Here is a 19,436-nt window from a genome sequence, read left to right as displayed (position 1 = left end):
CGCGTCCCGGCCGTTCAAAAAGCCGAGGAGAGCATCGCGAGTTGGCGCGACGCGCTACAGATGGCGCCAGCTGTGTCACGTTTTGCGCCTCGCCGCGCGTCGACCGCGGAGAGGCTGAGAGAATTAAAAAAAAATGCGAAAAGCAAAGCGCCGCGCTCCGCGGCTCCCCGCCTTCTACAACGGCAAGCCGGCAAGCTACTCGTAGCTTGCCGAACGAAAGCGGGAAAGAGAGAGAAAATAAAAAAAGCGAAAAGCAAAGCGGCGCGGCGGCATCGGGGCGGGGCCTCGTTGGCATTCCGGCTGTGTACCTCTGGCTGTGCTTTCTTCCTCCCACTGCTCCCACCCCGCCGTCGGTCAGTCTCTCTTCCTCAGCGAACCCGTGATGCGTTCTTCGGAGTAAGAAATAAAGTCTTGTTTTTGACATCCTACTATCTACAATATTTATTAATTGGTGAAAATAGCGAAATGAAGCCTGGAGCTACGAAAGGTACGTCCGGCGACGCTTTTTTGGCGGCAGTCCAGATATAACGATCACCGGTTATAACGATCATATTTTTAGGTTTTCTCGATATCGTTATAAGTGGACTGCACTGTAGCTTGACAGTTTCGTACATATTGCTACATAACGCATTTATTGTGCTCCAAGAAATCTATATTCTTGTTAGCAGCTATGAACAACCAGCAGAACAGCAAACTGGTGGCAGCTGCCTTGTGTTTTTTGCAGAATGGGGCACTCTCCACCTGTTTAGAAAATGGTTGTTTTTCAAAAAGTAATGACGCTGTTCAGTTTGTTTTGTGGTGAACTACACTTAAAACAGGGTTCAATATTTTGCGCTCTATAGTCTTCTTTCTTATTAATGTGTAACAACCTGGTGTTAAGAATTTGGGACTTAAACACAAGCTTGTTTAATTGCATATTTCTAAGCTCTTTTTTGTTGTGCATCGGATATGAATAGACCTGCTCACACCGGTCTTACCAAGTTTTTATAAATTCGCTATTCCAGTAAACAAGTTTCTTTGCGGTGGTCGTATTTCGATGGAGAAGATACGCTAGAGTCTCACCTACTGTGTGGTTGGTGTCGGTGTATGTTGAACTCCAGACAGTCTAAATTTCAGATTCTAAAACGGGCTCTCGCTGATCCAGCCCCGAAACGCATCGTATGGGCTCCTGGCCATCAGGGCTTACGAGGCAATGAGGCCGCTGACGCGGCCGCCCGAGCGCTTACCCACCGGGCTCCTCACCTTGGCTCTTATGACTCGGAGGCCAATACACCACTGCTGCGGTTCAAAGAAATTCTGATCTATTATCGTGACACTCACCGCCTTTACCCGGCTCCTGCAAAGGGGTTGAGTAAGGCGGAAGAGCGAACTCTAAGGCGCCTGCAGACAGGTACTCTACTCTGTCCTGCAGTCCTAAAGCATTTCGATGCGAACACAGATGGGCGGTGCCCATACTGTGGGGAGACGTGTGATATCTTCCACATGGTATGGGCATGTCCGAAAAATCCCCACCTACCCCCTTCCCCTACCCCTTCCCGAGAGGCATGGGAGACTGCCCTCCTCAACTGCTCATCACTAGAGTCTCAACGGGCTCTAGTGAGACGGGCGCGAGTAGGGGCCTCGTCATGCGGTGTCCCGGACTAAGGACGCCGACCATGTAGCAGGGTCATGCTTTGGCCCCGTACCTCTCTCTTCTCTCTTTTATAATAAATGTTTTTCATCATCTAAATTTCCGGAGCCCTCTGCTACAGTTTACCTCATGATCGTATTGTGATTTCGGCAGGTAAACCCCCAAATATTGTTTAATGTACAGTCGAACGCCGCTTCAATGAATTTTCCGCTACAACGAAAAATTCAAGATTCCCTGTCAGCAGTCCATAGGAGTAAACGCATAAATATTGTCGCTGCAACGAACACTTTTTTTCGATCGCCTCGCTTCAACGAAATTTTACAGTGCAATTCCAGACTCGGATACTTATTGCTATGCAGTAAAACCAATCTTTACTATTTCGATGCATTTCCAGAGCTTGAAAATGCGTCAATGAAGTCTAAAACACGTGTTGGCACCACCAGAAACCGCCGCTATTCAGAAAGAATGAGCGCTGCTATTGCTCGATAGCAATGGCAATGAGACTGCTCTATTTTCGTTTTGCCACTGGCTTGCTTTTGATCTGCAGACGATCTGAAGCTGAAGCTCAGTCGCTCAGTTCATGGTTTCCTTCTCGCAGCTGCTCGGTGCAAACGCGACACGATGCCTTTTCCGATGCTTATCATTATGTTCGCGCTTGGCCAGTGTGGTAACTAATCGGAGTGGCTGTTCGTCCGCATTATCAACAAAATCTGCTAGCCGCAAGTTATAGATGATAAAAATGGCACAGAATAATGCAAAAGTCGCCGCTCCACGATACCCTGCCTCCATTTCGGCATTCTCTGATACTTTTGACGGCGGACAGTTGCTGGTGTGAACGTATTAATGCAACTGCTTGGTTCGTTCACAAGAGCGGTTTCAGGCGTTGTTTCAGCGTGCTTTTGCTGTGGCCTCTCTATGCAGGGATGAGAATCTCGTCGTGATGCTGCTGGGAAGGAATAGGAAGCAACGGACATTTTTTTGAATCTTGAGAATAAACGTTCCTTTGTTTTGTTGCTCAGATCAGCTATATTTTCTCGATTTCACTACAACGAAATTCTCGCTTCAACATATTTTTTCTGTGCCACGTCAGTTTCGTTGTAGCAGGTTTGACAGCAGTGTATGGTGTTAGCAAAGGAACTACTTAGAAAAAAAGAAACATGCATAGATTGATACCAGTCTCTCTGTTGAAGACCCGTTTTGTCAACACCCTTCGCAGGCGGTGGCGTGTGCAGACGCAGGTGTCACGCTGATCTCTCCGTTCGTGGGACGCATCCTGGACTGGCATGTGGCAAACACCAACCAGAAGAGCTTTGAGCCCCTGGAGGACCCCGGTGTGAAGAGTGTGACGCGCATCTACGAGTATTACAAGCGGTACGGCTATGCGACCGTGGTCATGGGTGCCTCGTTCCGCAACGTGGGACAGGTGCGCGCCCTCGCCGGCTGCGACCTTCTCACCATCAGGTGAGTGTACACGGGCAGGATGCCTGCAATTCACTGTGTTTGTCGAAGCACGCCTCTGTTGGCTCGATCGTAGCTCTGTCACAGTGTGCTTGCATAGACAGTAAGCTCTGCAGTGTCAGAATAGAGCCTTGTACATAGTGTCTGTCATCGCAATGATTCTTGATGCTGTATGTGATACTTCTCAAGAGTAACCGGAACAGCACTACGATGAGCAGAGCTACCAGAGTATGCATTTCGCCTGCTAGGCAAGCACTGTACGACTGCTTTCAAGATTGTTGTATTCGTTGGCTTCCCTCAGAAATGTACTCGGAGGGCCTTTTTTTTTTTTCCTTCTTTTTATGGTGGCACTTTCGCACATTTCTCATGTTTTTGGAATGGCCAATTTAAAGGGGTTCTGACATGGCCACCCAACAATGGCGATGATAGAGGGTCAAACATGCTTGTACTTGTGTGAAAACTGGACTGTAAGATTATTTCAGTCCAAAATAAGCCGTAAAAACCATTGGCTATAAACTCCACCCACCACAGGTGACCGCAAATTCGCCATGGCGTGCGTGACGTTGCATGCCATAGGGAGCAGTGCTGTCGTCTGCTACCAAACCGCACCTTTCGCACGCGGTCCCCATCGACACCTCGCGATTCCGGCAGTGCTTCATCGAGCATCAGATGCTGTGATGACGTCGAGTATGCTGCACATTTTGGCTTTGACCCAATCGCCACCAGCTCAAGCATTGAAGAAATTGCTGAAGACGGGACGAACCAAGCTGCCAATGACCTCGCCAGTGTAGCAGACGTTGCAGACGGCTTTCTCTGCTAAGTAGCCTTATTTCAAGCGTGCCAGGTTGACAAGCGAGCTTGGGGTACGAGAGTTTGTCGTTGCTGTATTTGCGAGCAAGTGTTACTTTGTGCAGTGGAATTAGTGAAGCGTGTAGATTTTTATTGGCTAGCATACGTGCAAGCACGATTTTCGATGGTCAACCTAATGAATAAGTGGTCGTAATAATGCTGCACATGGAGAACGTTGTTTTCTCGTCGGTTGTTGGGTGCTGCATATCTAAACATTAGCCAAAGCACACTGCATGTCAGTGCAACACTGAGGCTACTCGCAATATACCTTTTGGCCGAATTTTTTCTTGCACTCTGTTGATTGCATTCAGTTCCGGTAAAAAAAAAAAAATAGCAAGTGCGACGCTCAATAATGACACTGCGTGCAATGAGTTTCAATAAATATTTATCTGTAGTGGCAAATGGCATATGCCTCGCACATTTACAGGACACTTTTTGACATCTGACAGATCAATGAAAATTGTTTGCCGCGAGTACCAGCGCTACGTAGGTGACGCGAGGGCATTGTTTCAACCGCCGCAAGTCGTTCAGTATTTACAGTGGCAAGTCGAGCAACGCAGAAAAACCTCGATAGCAAGCGCAATGGACCATGGAAACACGATCGTCCTCCGGAATGCAGACCGCGCAGTAGCTCGCCCAGCCAGTGGCTCGTTACCTCACGGCTAGGGAGTGCACCAATGTTGCCAGACTCTTGGGCCGCTCACTCGTTTATAAAAATATTCAATTATAAATTAATGGAAACTTGCAAGGATCAACCCACACAATTCAGATTATGGTAGAAAATCGGTTGTCATGACACCTTTAAGTGAACAGTGAGTGCAGCTCTGAAATCTTGCCTAGAAGACTGTTTAGACTTTGAACACTATTTATAAGAACACAGCTATAGAAAGAACTCTGTAATGAGTTGTTTTCTGTATTTAAAGAAGGGGCAATTGTCGATTTGTGACAAACCTTATTCTGGGTGACTGTCAACTATACAGAAAGAAGAAAATGTCAAAATTTTGTACACTTCCTTGAAAGCTGATGTGACTCATGAATAATTCTGACAAATGAGCAAAAAAATTGTGGAGTGCAGGTGTGCTCTACTTTGAAAAAACACCAAAGCAACTCGGACTTCTTATCCAAGGTTGTCACCAGTAGCTAGACATCTTCACGACCACCCAAAACGAAAATTCATAGCTACACGTCATTCACTTTCATTGGCCATCATAAAAAGGTGTGAATGAAAAAAAAAAAAGGTTGATTTTTGTGTCAACCATTTGTTTAACACGAAAGTTGAATGTTACAGACAGAAATAGTTGAATTCTTAGTGTACAATGATACAAGCGAGTTTGCCCAATGTCTTTTAGTATTGTAACGGGTGTGCGTCCACATTGACGCTTGGTGGTACATGGTGTGGGGCCTCGGAATGAGATTCCTGCTCTCGAAACACAGCAGACACTGTAAAACAAAACATTACGTGCGTTTATTCAGTTACTTTTACATCGACGATATTGCCACAGAGACTGTTTACAATATCCGACATTATGAATAATCAGCGTCCAGTCTTGTGCGCACTCTTGCTTGGGGCCGCAAGACTCGTGCCTCTTGTTCACAGGCACGAGCCAGTGTGGGTTGGAGCTGCGAAGAAGGTGCGTTGGCAGATGAACAGTTTTTGTTCTGGAACGCTCTAGCGGACTCTTGCATCTTTTTGCACATAATTTTCAGGGCACAAGTTCACCCATAATAAACTAGTTTTTGACTTTTCTTCTCTTGCACCCGTTACATTCTGGTGGAGGTGCTGGGTATGATTGGAAGCCCCCTTGGCGCAAGAGAGCGAAGCCTCGATTCTCAACGATTGGAACCTGGCGAACTGACTCCGGTACACCAGCGTTTAGGCCGCCGCCTCCGAGGAGAGCCGCCTAAATTCGCACCCATGCCCAGTGCTCCAGCAACACAAGCAGCGTTCACAGACAACGGAATGATGGCTTACCAGGTGACGTCATCGGAACTTATTCTGTCCCCACCGTGCTTGCCCGAGTCCTTCCACGGCGACACGTTCGAGGATGTGCAGGATTGGTTAAACACTTCGAGCGGGTTGCGAAAACCAACAGCTGGGATGAAGCAAGGAAACTGCTTCGCGTGTACTTCGCATTGGAGGATGCAGCGAGGACGTGGTATGAAAACCACGAAGCGTTCATACCGACATGGGAAGAATTCCGATGACAAATAGTAGCTACATATGCCAGCACCGATCGTTGGGAGAAGGCGGGGAACGCTCTACAGTCCGGAAACCAGCGCACGAACGAAAGCGTTGGCATGTATATTGAGGACATGTCCCGCCTTTTCAAACGCGCTGACCCGAACATGAACGAAGAGAAAAGGCTGCGTCACTTGATGCGAGGGGTCAAACAGGAGTTATTTGCCGGTTTGGTACGCAACCCACCTCGTACAGTTGCTGAATTCCGCAACGAAGTCACCTCCATAGAGCGGGCATTGCAGCAGCGCTCCCGCCACTACAATCGTGACGCGAGTAGTGTTCCTGCGGATGTCCTTTCGGCAAACCTGGGAAGCAGCAGCGAAGCATTGAGGGAAATGGTGCAATCCATTGTGAAGGAAGAGCTCCAGAAGCTGCTGCCCCGACAAATCGCAACGCCAGTTTCGTCTCTGACTACCCTGATCAGAGATCAAGTTCGCCACGCCATTCTTCAAGCCGAACCCGAGGCGCAACCTGTTCGACTTGAACAGCAATTGCAGGAACGCCCCGTACCGACTTACGCCGATGCCTTGCGCCAGCCCGCCGTGCATACTGCTTCATTTGCAGCTCCCAGTGGCTACCGACCGGCTTCGCGTGGCTCAAACTATCCAGCTAATTTGAGGCCAGGAAAAAGCGACGTGTGGCGCACACCCGACAGGGCGCCTCTCTGTTTTCACTGCGGCGAAGCTGGACACCTGTACAGAATGTGCCCATATCGACGAGCTGGTCTCCGTGGGTTTTCTCCAAACGCGCCATGCCCCCGAAATGGCGAAAGACTCGTTGAAATTGAAGATTACTTGTCCGGCCATCTGTTTCCAACTGCTGGTTTCCAGCATCAGCCTAGATCACCAGCGCCTGCTCGCTATCGATCGCCAAGCCCTCGACGATTTAGTTTACCTTCTCCACCTTCAACCTCAACACACCATCGTTCAAGCAGTCCCCATCAGGAAAACTGAAGCCAGCGACCTATGGAGGCAAGGCCGCTGATGTCCGACCAACTGAAGATCCTCCGTCAAGGTCAGAGTGCATAAAGAACCCCAGGTGGTCGAAATTTCCGGAGCCCTCCACTACGGCGTCTCTCATAATCATATGGTGGTTTTGGGACGTTAAACCCCACATATCAATCAATCAAGGTCAGAGTGCAGCAACGACGAGCGGAACACTACAACTAGGTTAGGTAAAGACAAAATTTCTTCAGACCTACGCGTTACCGTAGACGGGTGTGAATTTACCGTTTTAGTTGACACAGGTGCTGATTATTCGGTTGTCAGTTACGATGCCGCAAAGGATTTAAGGAAAGTCCTGACGCCTTGGAGTGTACCCCAGATACGCACGGCTGGGGGTCATCTCATCACACCTCTGGGAAGATGTACAGCACGAATCGGAATTCAAGGCGCTACTTACGTTGCTGACTTTGTCATACCTCCGGAATGCTCTAGAGATTTAATACTCGGAATGGATTTTCTGCTAGCAAATGGAGCTATAATCGACCTGCAGAATTCTAGTGTCTCTTTTTCGACCAAACTGGCCATAGACACAAATGAGCCAGAGTACACTGCATTACGTATTATAGATTGTGATGTTACCATGCTGCCACGATGCAGCGTAATAGTCGGTGTAAGAAATGAAGCATTCGTTGATTCTGAAGGTATAGCGGATGCAAACATTGAACTACTGCTCAAGAAAGGCATTTGTGTAGCTCGAGGCATTATTCAATTACATGGTGGATGTGCCGATGTATTGCTCACGAATTTCGGAAACGAAATTCAGCATGTTGCAAAGGACACTGCTATCGCCTTCCTGCACGGTTTTCAAACAGTGACGGACTTATGTGGTTTGGTGTAAGAGCCACCTACTTCGGAACCTGCGCCCGATGTCGTGGCAAGAGTTGCAATCAGCCAAAATCTATCCCCAGCCGAGAAGAAAATCATTCAAGACCTTCTAAGAGACTTCACCGGATGTTTCTCTACCTCGTCAAAAGTACGGCGGACCCAGGTTGTTGAACACCGAAAAATAACAGGTGAAGCTACAAGGCCGGTACACCAAAACCCGTACAGAATATCACCGAAGGAACGAGAGGTCATAAAGAGCGAAGTGAAAGAGATGCTGAATAACGATAACATACAGATATCCAAAAGTCCGTGGGCATCCCCTGTAGTCCCTGTGAGGAAAAAGGACAACACGCTGAGATTCTGCGTTGATTACGGAAAGCTGAACAGAGTGGCCAAGCGGGATGTCTACCCTTTGCCGCATATTGATGATACGTTTGATCGGCTACGGCACGCAAGGTATTTCTCTTCATTGGATTTAAAAAGCGCTTATTGGCAAATTGAAGTGAACGAATGGGACCGTGAAAAGACTGCTTTCGTAACCCCGGATGGTCTATATGCACTCTCATTCGGCCTCTGTTGTGCGCCTGCAACTTTCCAGCGCATGATTCACAGCGTCCTTTCAGGCCTCAAATGGCAGTTTGCTTAGCCTACCTTGACGACGTTGTGTTTTCAGCAACGTTTGAACAGCTTGTAGAGGGACTACGTTCGGTACTTCAGGCTATCCAGTCAGCCGGCTTGACGATTAAACCGGAAAAATGCCAGTTTGGATTCGAGAAGCTTCGTTTCCTCTGTCATGTAATCAGCGCTCAAGGTGTTGGCCCGGACCCGGAGAAGACTGTGGCTGTGGGGGTATATTGCTTGTGAACAAGATTCTTTTTCAGCTGCTTATCATGCCTCTTTAAATCAATCGGCATGTGTACATCCTTGTCTCTCTATGCTGCTGAAAAGCACCATTGTGTTCTTGTACAACACAAATTTATGCAGTTTTCTAACACTTCTTGTTTAGTGAAGCAAATGGACAGCACGTAAAGCGGCCCGACACAGTGGTACTGCGGTTATGGCGCCCGACTGCTGACCCGAAAATTGCAGTTTCAAATCCTTCCTGCAGTGGTCGCACTTTCATTGGAGGCCCGAGTACTTGGATATAGGCGCATGTTGAAAAACACCAGGTAGTCGAAATTTCGAAAGCCTTCCACTACAGCGTCCCTCATAATTGTATTATAGTTTTAGGGCATAAACCTGTTCAAACTATTTTAGGCTGTTATTGTTTTGGTTCAGACTTGAAGTGCTGCTCAGCAGCTTGTATCAAGCCGAAAGGAAAATGTTCTGGTCCAGTGCAGTACTGACCGAGAAGTGTCCATTTCAGCCCTGCCCTGCTGTCGGAGCTAGCCAACTCGACAGAGCCCATTGTCCACCACCTGTCCGAAGCTAAGGGTGAGTGAACTTGTATTGCACAGTGTCTGTATGTTTTAAAATTTTTATGAGTGTCGACTTGCTAAGATTGCTGGAAAAATGTTTTGAGTGAAATGTCGCTATAGCAAACACTGCTATGAAATTTCTGCCACCATTAAAAATTTTCCATTCCCCGTCGGCCATCCATAAAAAAAGTATGCGGAAATTTTCGAGCCACAGCAAAAACTTTTTTTGCACATGTACTTTTCGACTAAGTTTTTGGCATGTCGAACCTCGTAAAGCAAGCTTGCTAAGGATAGGCACGAAATTCTGGTACTAACGGCGAGGCAATTTGATGTTGGCTCATGACCTCAGGAGCAGTGTGACCCTTGGCTTTATTGTGAGTATGTTTTGCAAGTACACTCGCAGACAGATGAATTTTTCATGTTGAGGCTGATCGAGATCTTCAACCAGGATGCTGCTGGGGGTTCGATGCGTGTGTGGACCACAGTGAAATGAATCTTCAAAATTTGCCGTCGTGTTTAGGGAATCGCACTAAAAATGAACCAATTGCTTGTGGTTGTCACTAACCTGAGCTTGGGAATGACGACCACATGGTTTTGAAGCCATGCGCAGCTAGTCTGCTATATTCTGCCACACTCGCTGTGAATGCATTGCAGTTTTATCGACACTATTGCCACGTTCCTTCCTAGAGTTTTCTTATCACCCCATTACCCTGTAAACAGTTCTCGGTGCAAACCGTGCCTACAGTGGTCGAGAAGCTTCAGGACTGCAGTAGATCATTTTGTTCCACCAGATGTCACGGGGTCGTGACATGGCTGAAGGCAGGAAACTGGATGGTCAGATGAAACTGTTTAATTGGGCGAACCTGTGCCCGGTAAACGGAAAGTCTGGTTACACTAGCACTCCTGCATTGATAGCGGCGAATGCAGCGTCGGATGTCGATCAACTGACAAGCGGCGAAGCGTGTCTGCATTTATACACTCGCCATCTAGCATTCTAGCGTCATCACTAGCAAGGACGCAGATTCCAGAATAATCTTAGGTGCTCACGGAATGGGCCTAATCTCAACGAAATAATATATTGTGGTCCTGAAGCTTCTCGAACACTGTAGGTGCGATTTGCGCTGAGAATTGCAAACGGTGTAACCGAGCGATAAGAAAACTTGAGGTAGGATCGTGGCACTATCGTGACATACCTCGAGAGAATGCATGCACTTTTAGTGTGCACAAAGTGCTAAAACTACTTATCATTCCACAAGCACGGTTGTGGCTAGCAAAGTGTCCTCAAAACTGGGGTTGCCGCAGTTATGAACAGCTACAGTGCAGCTTCGGATATAGCACACGCATGGCCAGGTCATACTAGGTGAAAACTAGCCTTACCATTTGCCATTACTGCTGTAGACGAACTCAATCGTTATTTATGCGACTTGGGTTGCATAGTTCCCATTTCTAATGTGAATCTTCTGCTGGCATATAGACTGCATTTGTACCATGTGCATTAGTAAGTGTGGTACAGTAATGAATGGACTGTTTTGTTGAAGCTGTGTTTTGTACAAATAATTTTTCTTAACCCCTGGCCTTATGAAAGATACAATTTCAATCCATTCTTTTGGAAATATGGTTTTCTTTTTCATTTTCTTTTCAGAGAAAGTTTGATAAATTCCTTTTTGTGTTGTGCTACAGCTAAGATGGCTTGCTTTTTTTATAATCTTTTCTCTATTTTGTGAGATTCTGCAAAACTGATCTGCATATTATCATGAAGGAGTAGATTAACGAAATCAAGCTACATATTATTCAGCAATTTGCCTGCTTGAACCTTGCAGCCAAGAAGTTGGACTTGAAGAAGGTTGAAGTAGACGAGCCAACCTTCCGCTGGGAGCTCAATGAAGACCAAATGGCTACTGACAAGCTGTCTGATGGCATTCGGAAATTTGCTGCAGACGCCGTCAAACTCGAGAACATTCTCATTGAGAAACTCAAGTAATAGTGGTGCATCTCTTGAAAGCCTTGGCAAGCTGGACAACATCCCGCAACTGTCATCAGCGATTTACTTCATTTGCCATTCATGGGCCCCCTCCCGCCCAATGTTTGTGCACTGGAGTGCCCTTGCCGTGTTGTGCTGGGAGCGAATTCCAAGAAACAATATTTTTAATGTGGCGTTTTAAATACAGAAAGTTTTGCTACGAAAGGTTGAAGCAGATTTTTGCAATATAATACGGTGCAACATTTTCATTTGTAGAGAATAAAATTATTTTTTTGTTAGACAAAGTGTAGTCTGCTTAGTGGTAGTATTTCAGCAGTCTAGATCTGGTGGAATACTCAATGCTTTTTCCACTCGTGTATCCACAAACTCATGATAATATTGTAATGCAGAGATGACACTGTTCTGAAAGCTTAGTATTTATAGGTAGGCACAGAACATTCTTGCACTGGTTTATTTATCAAGCAATTATTGGCTTACTGACTTTTCATTATTGAGCAATTATTTGTGTATTGATTCTGACATTTAGTGTACCACAAGGCCAAAGGGAACTGTCATTGCATAGGAGAGTTGCGATTCGTTAAGAGTACAAGAAATGTTACTTTCAGTGATGCAAGTAGGTAAAAACGAGCACAAATTTCGGGTAGTTTCTCACATTAACAAAAGGTCTGTTTAACAGGGCTTAAAAAGACCAGTGGCCTTGTGATACCAGATGAGTACCCCTCTGCAAGTCCAGACTAATAGAGAAGTAAGAATATTGACACAACAGCTGCCACAATGCGGCTGCGTGAAAAGAGGATGAAGTCGGTTTTCGATTGATGCTGGACTGGCGCTGTACCTTGACAATGTTATTGTATTTTCACTCGCATTCGACTCTTATCTCTATCGTTTATTGGCTATTATTGTTTTACGTTGAGGTGGACACTAGCCGAACGCCTCCAAGTGCCACTTCGCTCGTCAGCAAATCTCCGTGCTTGGTCACCTTGTTGGTCCCTAAGGCGTGCGTCCAGGCCCAGAGAAAATTCGCGCAGTTACAAACTTTCCCATTCCGAAAACCACAAAGTATGTCTGCAGCTTTGTGGGGTTGTGTTCCTATTTCTGATGCTTTGTTAAGGATTGCACATCCTCTCACTGACCTCTTGAAGAAAGACTCCTAGTTTTACCGGGGCCATCACCAAGTGTCATTATTTTCCCAACTTATGACCCTGCTTACAACACCACCAATCTTAGCCCACTTTGATCCATGAGCCCCCAACATAAGTTGGCACGGATGCCAGTGGATACGGCATGGGAGCTGTGCTATTGCAGCACCAAAGTGTTATAGCCAAGACAAGCAGACTGCTATCTTCAGCAGAGTGCAACTTTTCCATCACTGAGCTAGAATGCCTTGCCTTTGTGCGGGCAGTTGCCAAGTTTCGTCTATACCTTTACGGGCGCTTATTCCGTGTCGTCGCCGATCAACACGTGCTCTGCTGGCTAGCTTCCCTGAAGAACCCCACAGGGCGTCTCGCTCGTTGGGCCCTAGACCTTTAAAAATACACGTTATCTGTAATGTATAAAACGGGGCGATTGCATCAGGATGCGGATTGTTTATCCTGCTACCCTGTGGACGAATTGGCTTATACTGACACTGTCCCGAACGCGTTTTCCATGTAGCAGCTACTGAACATTGGCGAGGAGTGGCGTCAGGATGCTTCTTTACGAGCTATCGTTAACAAACTATAGTCAATCCCCCACAATCTGTCCCTACGAATGTTTGTGGTCAGACTGGACCTTATGCCGCCGTAATTTTGATTCGTTTGGAATGGCACGCTGGGATGACAAGAAGCAAGTTAGATCCACTGTCCTCCAGCAACTACATGGGGCTCCCATGGCAGGCCATTTGGGCGTGTCTTAAAAACGTCTTGTTTTTTTTTTTTTTTTGGGCGGGGGCCTGGACTTGCTTGTTTAGTTCGACACTATGTCGCCGCTTGTGAGCCCTGCCAGGATCGCAAAACAGTCTGCCTTTCCAGCTGGCTACCTTCAGCCGATCAACGTTATCCCTGAACTTCTTTTATGAGTTGGTCTCGACCTACTCTGTCGTTTTCCACTACCCAGCTAAAAATAAATGGATTGCTGTCGCCACAGACTACGCGACGGGGTGCGCAATCGCACGAGCACTCTCGACCAGTTGTGCTACCGACGTTGCGGGCTTTGTGTTGTACGACATATTAGTGCACGAAGCTCCCCGCCAACTCCTCGCAGACCGTGGCCGCACCTTTCTCTCGGCTGTTTACAAAATCGTAAGGTCTTGCCATACCAAGCGCATATTTACCACTCCGTACCATCCGTCCTATTGAGGGCTTCACGAAACGTGTAACACGACCCTAATTGATATGCTCGCCAAATACGTTGCGGCTGGCCACAGGGACATTCATTTGCCATGTGCGACGTTCGCCTACGATTCCTCCCGTCGCAGAACTGTGGGCTATTCCCCCTTCTATTTCCTATATGGCCTGACCCAATGCTACTCTTCGCCACTTTGCTACCTGCGGCCTCTGAATATGCCGGGTGAGCCATTGCCCGCGCCGACCACGCACCCCAAGTCGCTTGTAATTGTCTACAGACCTCGCAGGAGCACCGACAGCTGTATGGCTCTCATCATAGGGGCGTACACTTTTTCCCGGTTTCTCCCGTGCTTCTCTGGTCACCCACTCGGTGTGTGGGACTGTCTGAGAAACTGTCGTTGCCATACACTGGGCCATTCAGTATCGTTTGCCAGGTGACTGACGTCGCGTACGAGATTGTCCCAACCGAACTAACAAAGTAATCGTCAACTTTGAGCGGCACCGTCCACGTAGCTCGGCCAAAGCCCTATAACCTTACTCGCACATCATCTGGGTAGATTAGGCACCGAAACGGTGCTTCTACCGCCGAGGGTTATGGTACATAACAGCCACCACAACGCAACTACATGAAAGAAGAGGACGAATTGTCAGGTGATTGTTGCTTGAGTGGCGCCACCTGCTCGCCGAGTTCTGTGCATTGTGAATAGATTATTAAAGAAGTTACTCCTAACATATATCAAGCGGCAGCGCTTTGGGCGCCTATCTATCTATCTATCTATTTACGCAGAGTGCACTACATTAGCCGTCGCCGAACATTATACTTAGAATGCTTTTTCATACTAAAGGGGTAACAGAATAGATTCACTTAACGGGCTTATTGCTTCGCGAATCCACCGCCGCAAAAATATTTTAAAATCCGTCCAGTAGGCGCGGAGTTGCAAAAGATTTGTCGCACACTGCAATTGCATTCTCTCTTCTCTAGTCCCGATAAAAGTGCTGGAAGCTAAGCAGGGAGCTATGGCACGGGAAAAGGGAATGTCACGCGCGTCTCGCGACCTTGACCACTTTTTAGATGCGGAGCATCTTATACTCGCGCCTTGTAGTGCGCCGTCCGCACCGCTTCTCGAACATTCGACAGCTGACGCGCGCGCATGCGCCGTCGCCCACTCTTCCACCATCTGTGCATCCCTTCCTCCTCTACACACCGCGCGCGCTTCACTCCTCCACCATCTGTGCACCCTTCCTCCTCTACACACCGCGTTCGACATCTACAATTCTCCTGATTCTCCAGTGGACGCGCATGTGGCGTCGCGCTTCGAGAACATTCAACAGCTGACAGTGCATGCGCCGTCGTGCTGTATATATACTCAAGGTCGGCGCTCGCTCGCTCAGTTGCCGCTCGTCGGTTGGTTTGTACGGCGCGTCGACGTCCAAGGTCGCGGTGAAATGAATTCCAACGAATCCACAAACACAATGATCGACGTCCCTTCGACCAGCGCCGCTCTTTCGCATACGTGTGTACGTGTTCACTCATTTAACACCCCCTCCTACAACCACGTTAACCAATTTAGCCATCGACCCAAGTAAGTCGCAATTTAACACCCCATTTCACAACCACGTTAACCAATTTAGCCATCGACCCAAGTAAGTCGCACTTTAACACCCCGTTAACCAATTATATGGTCCGCATCCTCCTCAGTGTTCCCCCGAGGGAAGCTGCGGGCAATTTTTTTTTTTTTTGTCTACGAATACGCGGCCTTTTCAGGGTGAGCGCACGCGCGGACATGCTGCAGTCTCTTGCGGCCGCCACGGTAACCACCAGGCGCACCATTCTCAAATCAACGAATGACTGATACTATGGCTGTGAGGAGCGATTTTTGAGCTTGGATTGTCATTTGTCAAGAGAAGAGAAAGCAATTGTCAGCCGACTTTGAGAATTTACTGTGAATTCCAAGCCGCGTGCTGCGCTATAATATGTGCCTCTAGAATTCTCGAGAGCCTCGACTACCGATCGACAGTGTTTTCTGACCATGTTCGAGGGCTGTTGCAGGACTCCTATAAGGGACCCGCCTTGCCGTCCATCCATACGTATCATTAGGTGGGATCACGCACGCAGTAAAACTTTCTAACCACTATAGTAACAAACATGGGTCGGCAAAACTTGTGGAGCTCATTCAGACTAATTCAGGGCATATGTTTTGAGCTTGGGCCTCACTCTCGCGAAAACTCTTCAAACGGACTCAATCGAACTCATGCTCGCCCAAACATTATACTCACCTGGTTCACTCAAACTCTGAGCATGATCCGAGACTCGGCGAGTTCGAGTGAGTTTGGTGACCTGTGGTAACAACACAGCCCATAAATATACGCGATAACAATGCACAAAATTGGGTTAAAGTGAACGAACGAGGTCTAAAAAAACCTACAACATAAATGATGGAGGTGTCATCGCAATAAATAACTGATATCAGCGGACTCCCGGTCCGGCAAGAGAGGGCGCCATCACCTCGCCGAGTGTAGGGAGCCTACATGAACGGCCGTGGCCGTTCATGTAGGCTCCCTAGCCGAGTGAGCGAAGTGATCGAATGCCTCTCCCGGGAGCGTGTTTCCGCACCATATCCCAAGAGATGTATGGAGAAGGAGGTCAGGTTGCTGCTACTATGGTGTGCTGAAAGGGGGTAGTGTGCCGTCTTCGGCGGAAAGCAAGGGGAGCAACGTGGTCACTTTTGCAGTGACGCCACCAGATAACGCTGCAATCGAAAGATATGCTCAAGGCGCAAAATTTGAACTTTTATGCGGGGCCTAATGCTGGTTTAAGCCGAAAAGCGTCATTTCACACAGTTTTGTTGGTCGCTTAATTTCATACCATTAGACAACTAACTTAACTGTCGATAATTATAGCACGAAATTTTTAAATGTGCCTGCCCAGAGAGCTCGATTGTGGCTTTGATGTGACTAAGTCTAGATGTAGGCCATATGTCGTCGTTGTTTACCGAAAATAAAAGCTCAAAATGAAGCGTATAGTAAGGGGTTCTAAGTTCTTAACATACTGAATAACATAAGGGAACGAAAGAGTAATAACTTGCGTGCACGGCACTGCATTTCTAATCGTCTGCTTTAACTGCTTATGTTGAGCGTCGTCTGCTCATAATGCAGATGGTAAAAAAAAAAACATCGTTTTTTGCGCATGTAGGCCTTGTGTTTGCATAGTGTGATAAAAAGAAGTAATTGTTAATAGAAATCATTAAATGAACTCCGAAGACGGTACTAAAAGTGAAAGACAATTCTGAGTGATGCGTTTTTTTCGTTTTTTGTTTTTTTTTTGCAATCGTCTGCTATATCTATAACAGATGCCCGCATGACGCGCAGCGGTGCATCCCTGGCTGCCGCCGCTTTCTGTCGCATTAGTCGACGTTACATTTGTTCCTCCGTTTGAAAGGCATTTTCAACGTGTGTGTGAAGTCACGAAACAGAAAACATGAAGAAGCGGTAGAAGGAGAGTAGGGACGCGACCTGTTTTGTTTCAGGCTGTAGAAGCGGCTACCAGTCTTGCAAGGAAAAATGGTCTCTTTTTCGTGAGCCCAAGGATCCCGAACCCCGCGAGGAGTGGTCGCAACTTATTCAGAGAACTGACAGGGAGGTTAATGCAGCGTGCACAACATGTGAGCGGCAGTTTGAGCCACGCTACATAGAGAAATCATACAAGGCGACAGTCAATGGCGAAATAGTGGAAATCCCAAGGGGGCTGCCGCTTTTGGGTAAGGACGCTGTTCCATCCTTATTTCTCCAAGCACCAACCTGCACGTAAAAAAAATGAGCGAGCGAAGAGAAAAAATGAAGGCAAGGCCGACCAAGCGCCAGCAAAAAGGAAACGTAATGCGACACCGGATACCTGAGAGACAATTGAAATCACGTCGGCACCACATAATAATGCAACGAGTGAAACTGCAGGTGAGCTCTTGTGATTATAATTAGCCCTATTGATCAGCGCGAGAAGAGCCTGAACCCAGAAATTCATTGCACGCAACCAGAAATAGTTCATTTAAAAAACACGGCAATAAAGCAATACTTGACCCTTTTTTGCATACAGCTCATTCCAATCGAATATAGTCGCAAAGTTTCACCAGTGCTAAGAACGCAAAAAAAAAAAAAACGCCGCAGGAACGAACTGGCAGCGAAGATAGACGAAGCACTTCTGCTCCCAATCGTGCCAGTTAAACATGGCCTCCATAAAAGCCGAGCTAATCTCGAAGGCCATATATTATCCGCAGACATTCAATGACTCTTAGGTCCAGTGGGTGGTGGCGCTAACATAGAACGGAGTGCTCCGTTGACGAGGCCTTCATCGCAAAAAAAGCTACGTCTCAGGCGACAGATAGCACACTACCCCATTTCAGTACACCATACTGCTACTCCTGAGTGAGTGAAACAACTTTATTGTTGATCCGGCATAAAGGGGACAGAGGAAAGACTAGCGTGCTCTGACGTCCCGGAGCAACAACCTTCTTGTTGGAACTCGCTGCAGATGACGCGTATCTCAACGTCGTAAGCAAGATGCGAAACAAGATTCTACTCGTCACAGGGAAGCCTGCACGCTCACTTCAAACATTGACGTCATGGATGCCTCGGCAAACGGAGCAGTGGTAACTCCACTAACGGGAATCGCTGGGCGTGCTTGCTACTTGGGCTACTTCCACAGTTTCCACAATATATATATATATATATATATATATATATATATATATATATATATATATATATATATATATATATATATAGTGGAGCTGCCGTACGTTTTTATGGACAGGAGTTGAGTAGTGTTGCTTGCTCATTTTCTAAAAGAAAGCAAACAGGGTGTTGTCTCTATGTACGATTGAAAGAACACTCCGGAACCTTCAAGACCAGCACGTACGCGAATTATTCTTCGCACTGCCACACGTGTGGGTGCAGGCCCTTGTTCAATGAAACGACAGTGCTCTTCAAACATAGCGATCACATCTCAAGAGAACTAGTCGAAGCATTCTATATCAAAAAAGAAGGGGAGTCCTGCATTAGTGTGACATCAATATCTCTTCATGAAAAAAAAAAGAAATCCTAATCAGTAGCATGTTTGTTTGAATGGAATATGTCGCGCCTGCGATGTTACGCGTAGCGCAAAATTATTATGACGTCGACACGTTTCTTCACTGGTCCCTCTGCACATGTTCTGTGTGTTTTTATCTTATGTGCTCAGGTAATTTGTATATTTCAATAAATTTTTCAGTTGAGAGTCAGCCCTTGTTTGCGTCTCTTGATTCTCTTCGTCTCGTGAGTTTGAACGCATTTACTGCCCATAATGTATCACCAATTGCAATTAGCCCAACTATCAGTCCCTGCGCCTTAGGAGTTCACGCGTGAATACTTCGAATCAGGGAATACAAGGTGATATGGGATTGGCGGCTAAAGTAAAAACACGAGTGAAAACTAAACTCTTCACTACAAAGTACTAGCCCTCAATCTCAATATTTAAAGAAAAAAATCTAGTTTATGGTTCATTAAGTATTACGGTTTAGTGGCGTTAGCCACCACCCGATCTAATATATATATATATATATATATATATATATATATATATATATATATATATATATATATATATATATATATATAGCTAAATCAATCCATCCGACCATTTATCCATGCTGCGGCCTTCCTCCGTGTGGTGTGCG

At 46.8% G+C, this 19,436-nt stretch overlaps 1 protein-coding gene across 2 annotated transcripts in view; it reads left to right on the top strand.

Moving 5' to 3' along the window:
* The window catches only part of Taldo (transaldolase), a 30,581-nt gene extending 18,893 nt beyond the window's left edge, over nucleotides 1–11,688 (top strand). The window contains exons 6-8 of one of the 2 annotated variants that reach the window (XM_037416807.2): nucleotides 2,847–3,091; nucleotides 9,372–9,439; nucleotides 11,244–11,688. In XM_037416807.2, the coding sequence (XP_037272704.2) occupies nucleotides 2,847–3,091; nucleotides 9,372–9,439; nucleotides 11,244–11,404 (474 nt within the window). In that variant the 3' untranslated portion in view covers nucleotides 11,405–11,688. Of the gene's footprint in view, nucleotides 1–2,846; nucleotides 3,092–3,619; nucleotides 3,745–9,371; nucleotides 9,440–11,243 lie in introns of those variants that run through there. The other variant, XM_075872510.1, reaches the window with a different exon arrangement.
* Nucleotides 11,689–19,436: the final 7,748 nt, after the last annotated feature.

The sequence above is a fragment of the Rhipicephalus microplus genome, chromosome 8, assembly GCF_043290135.1.
Source record: "Rhipicephalus microplus isolate Deutch F79 chromosome 8, USDA_Rmic, whole genome shotgun sequence".
Lineage (NCBI taxonomy): Eukaryota > Metazoa > Arthropoda > Arachnida > Ixodida > Ixodidae > Rhipicephalus > Rhipicephalus microplus.
This window is presented reverse-complemented; position numbering and strand designations above follow the sequence as displayed.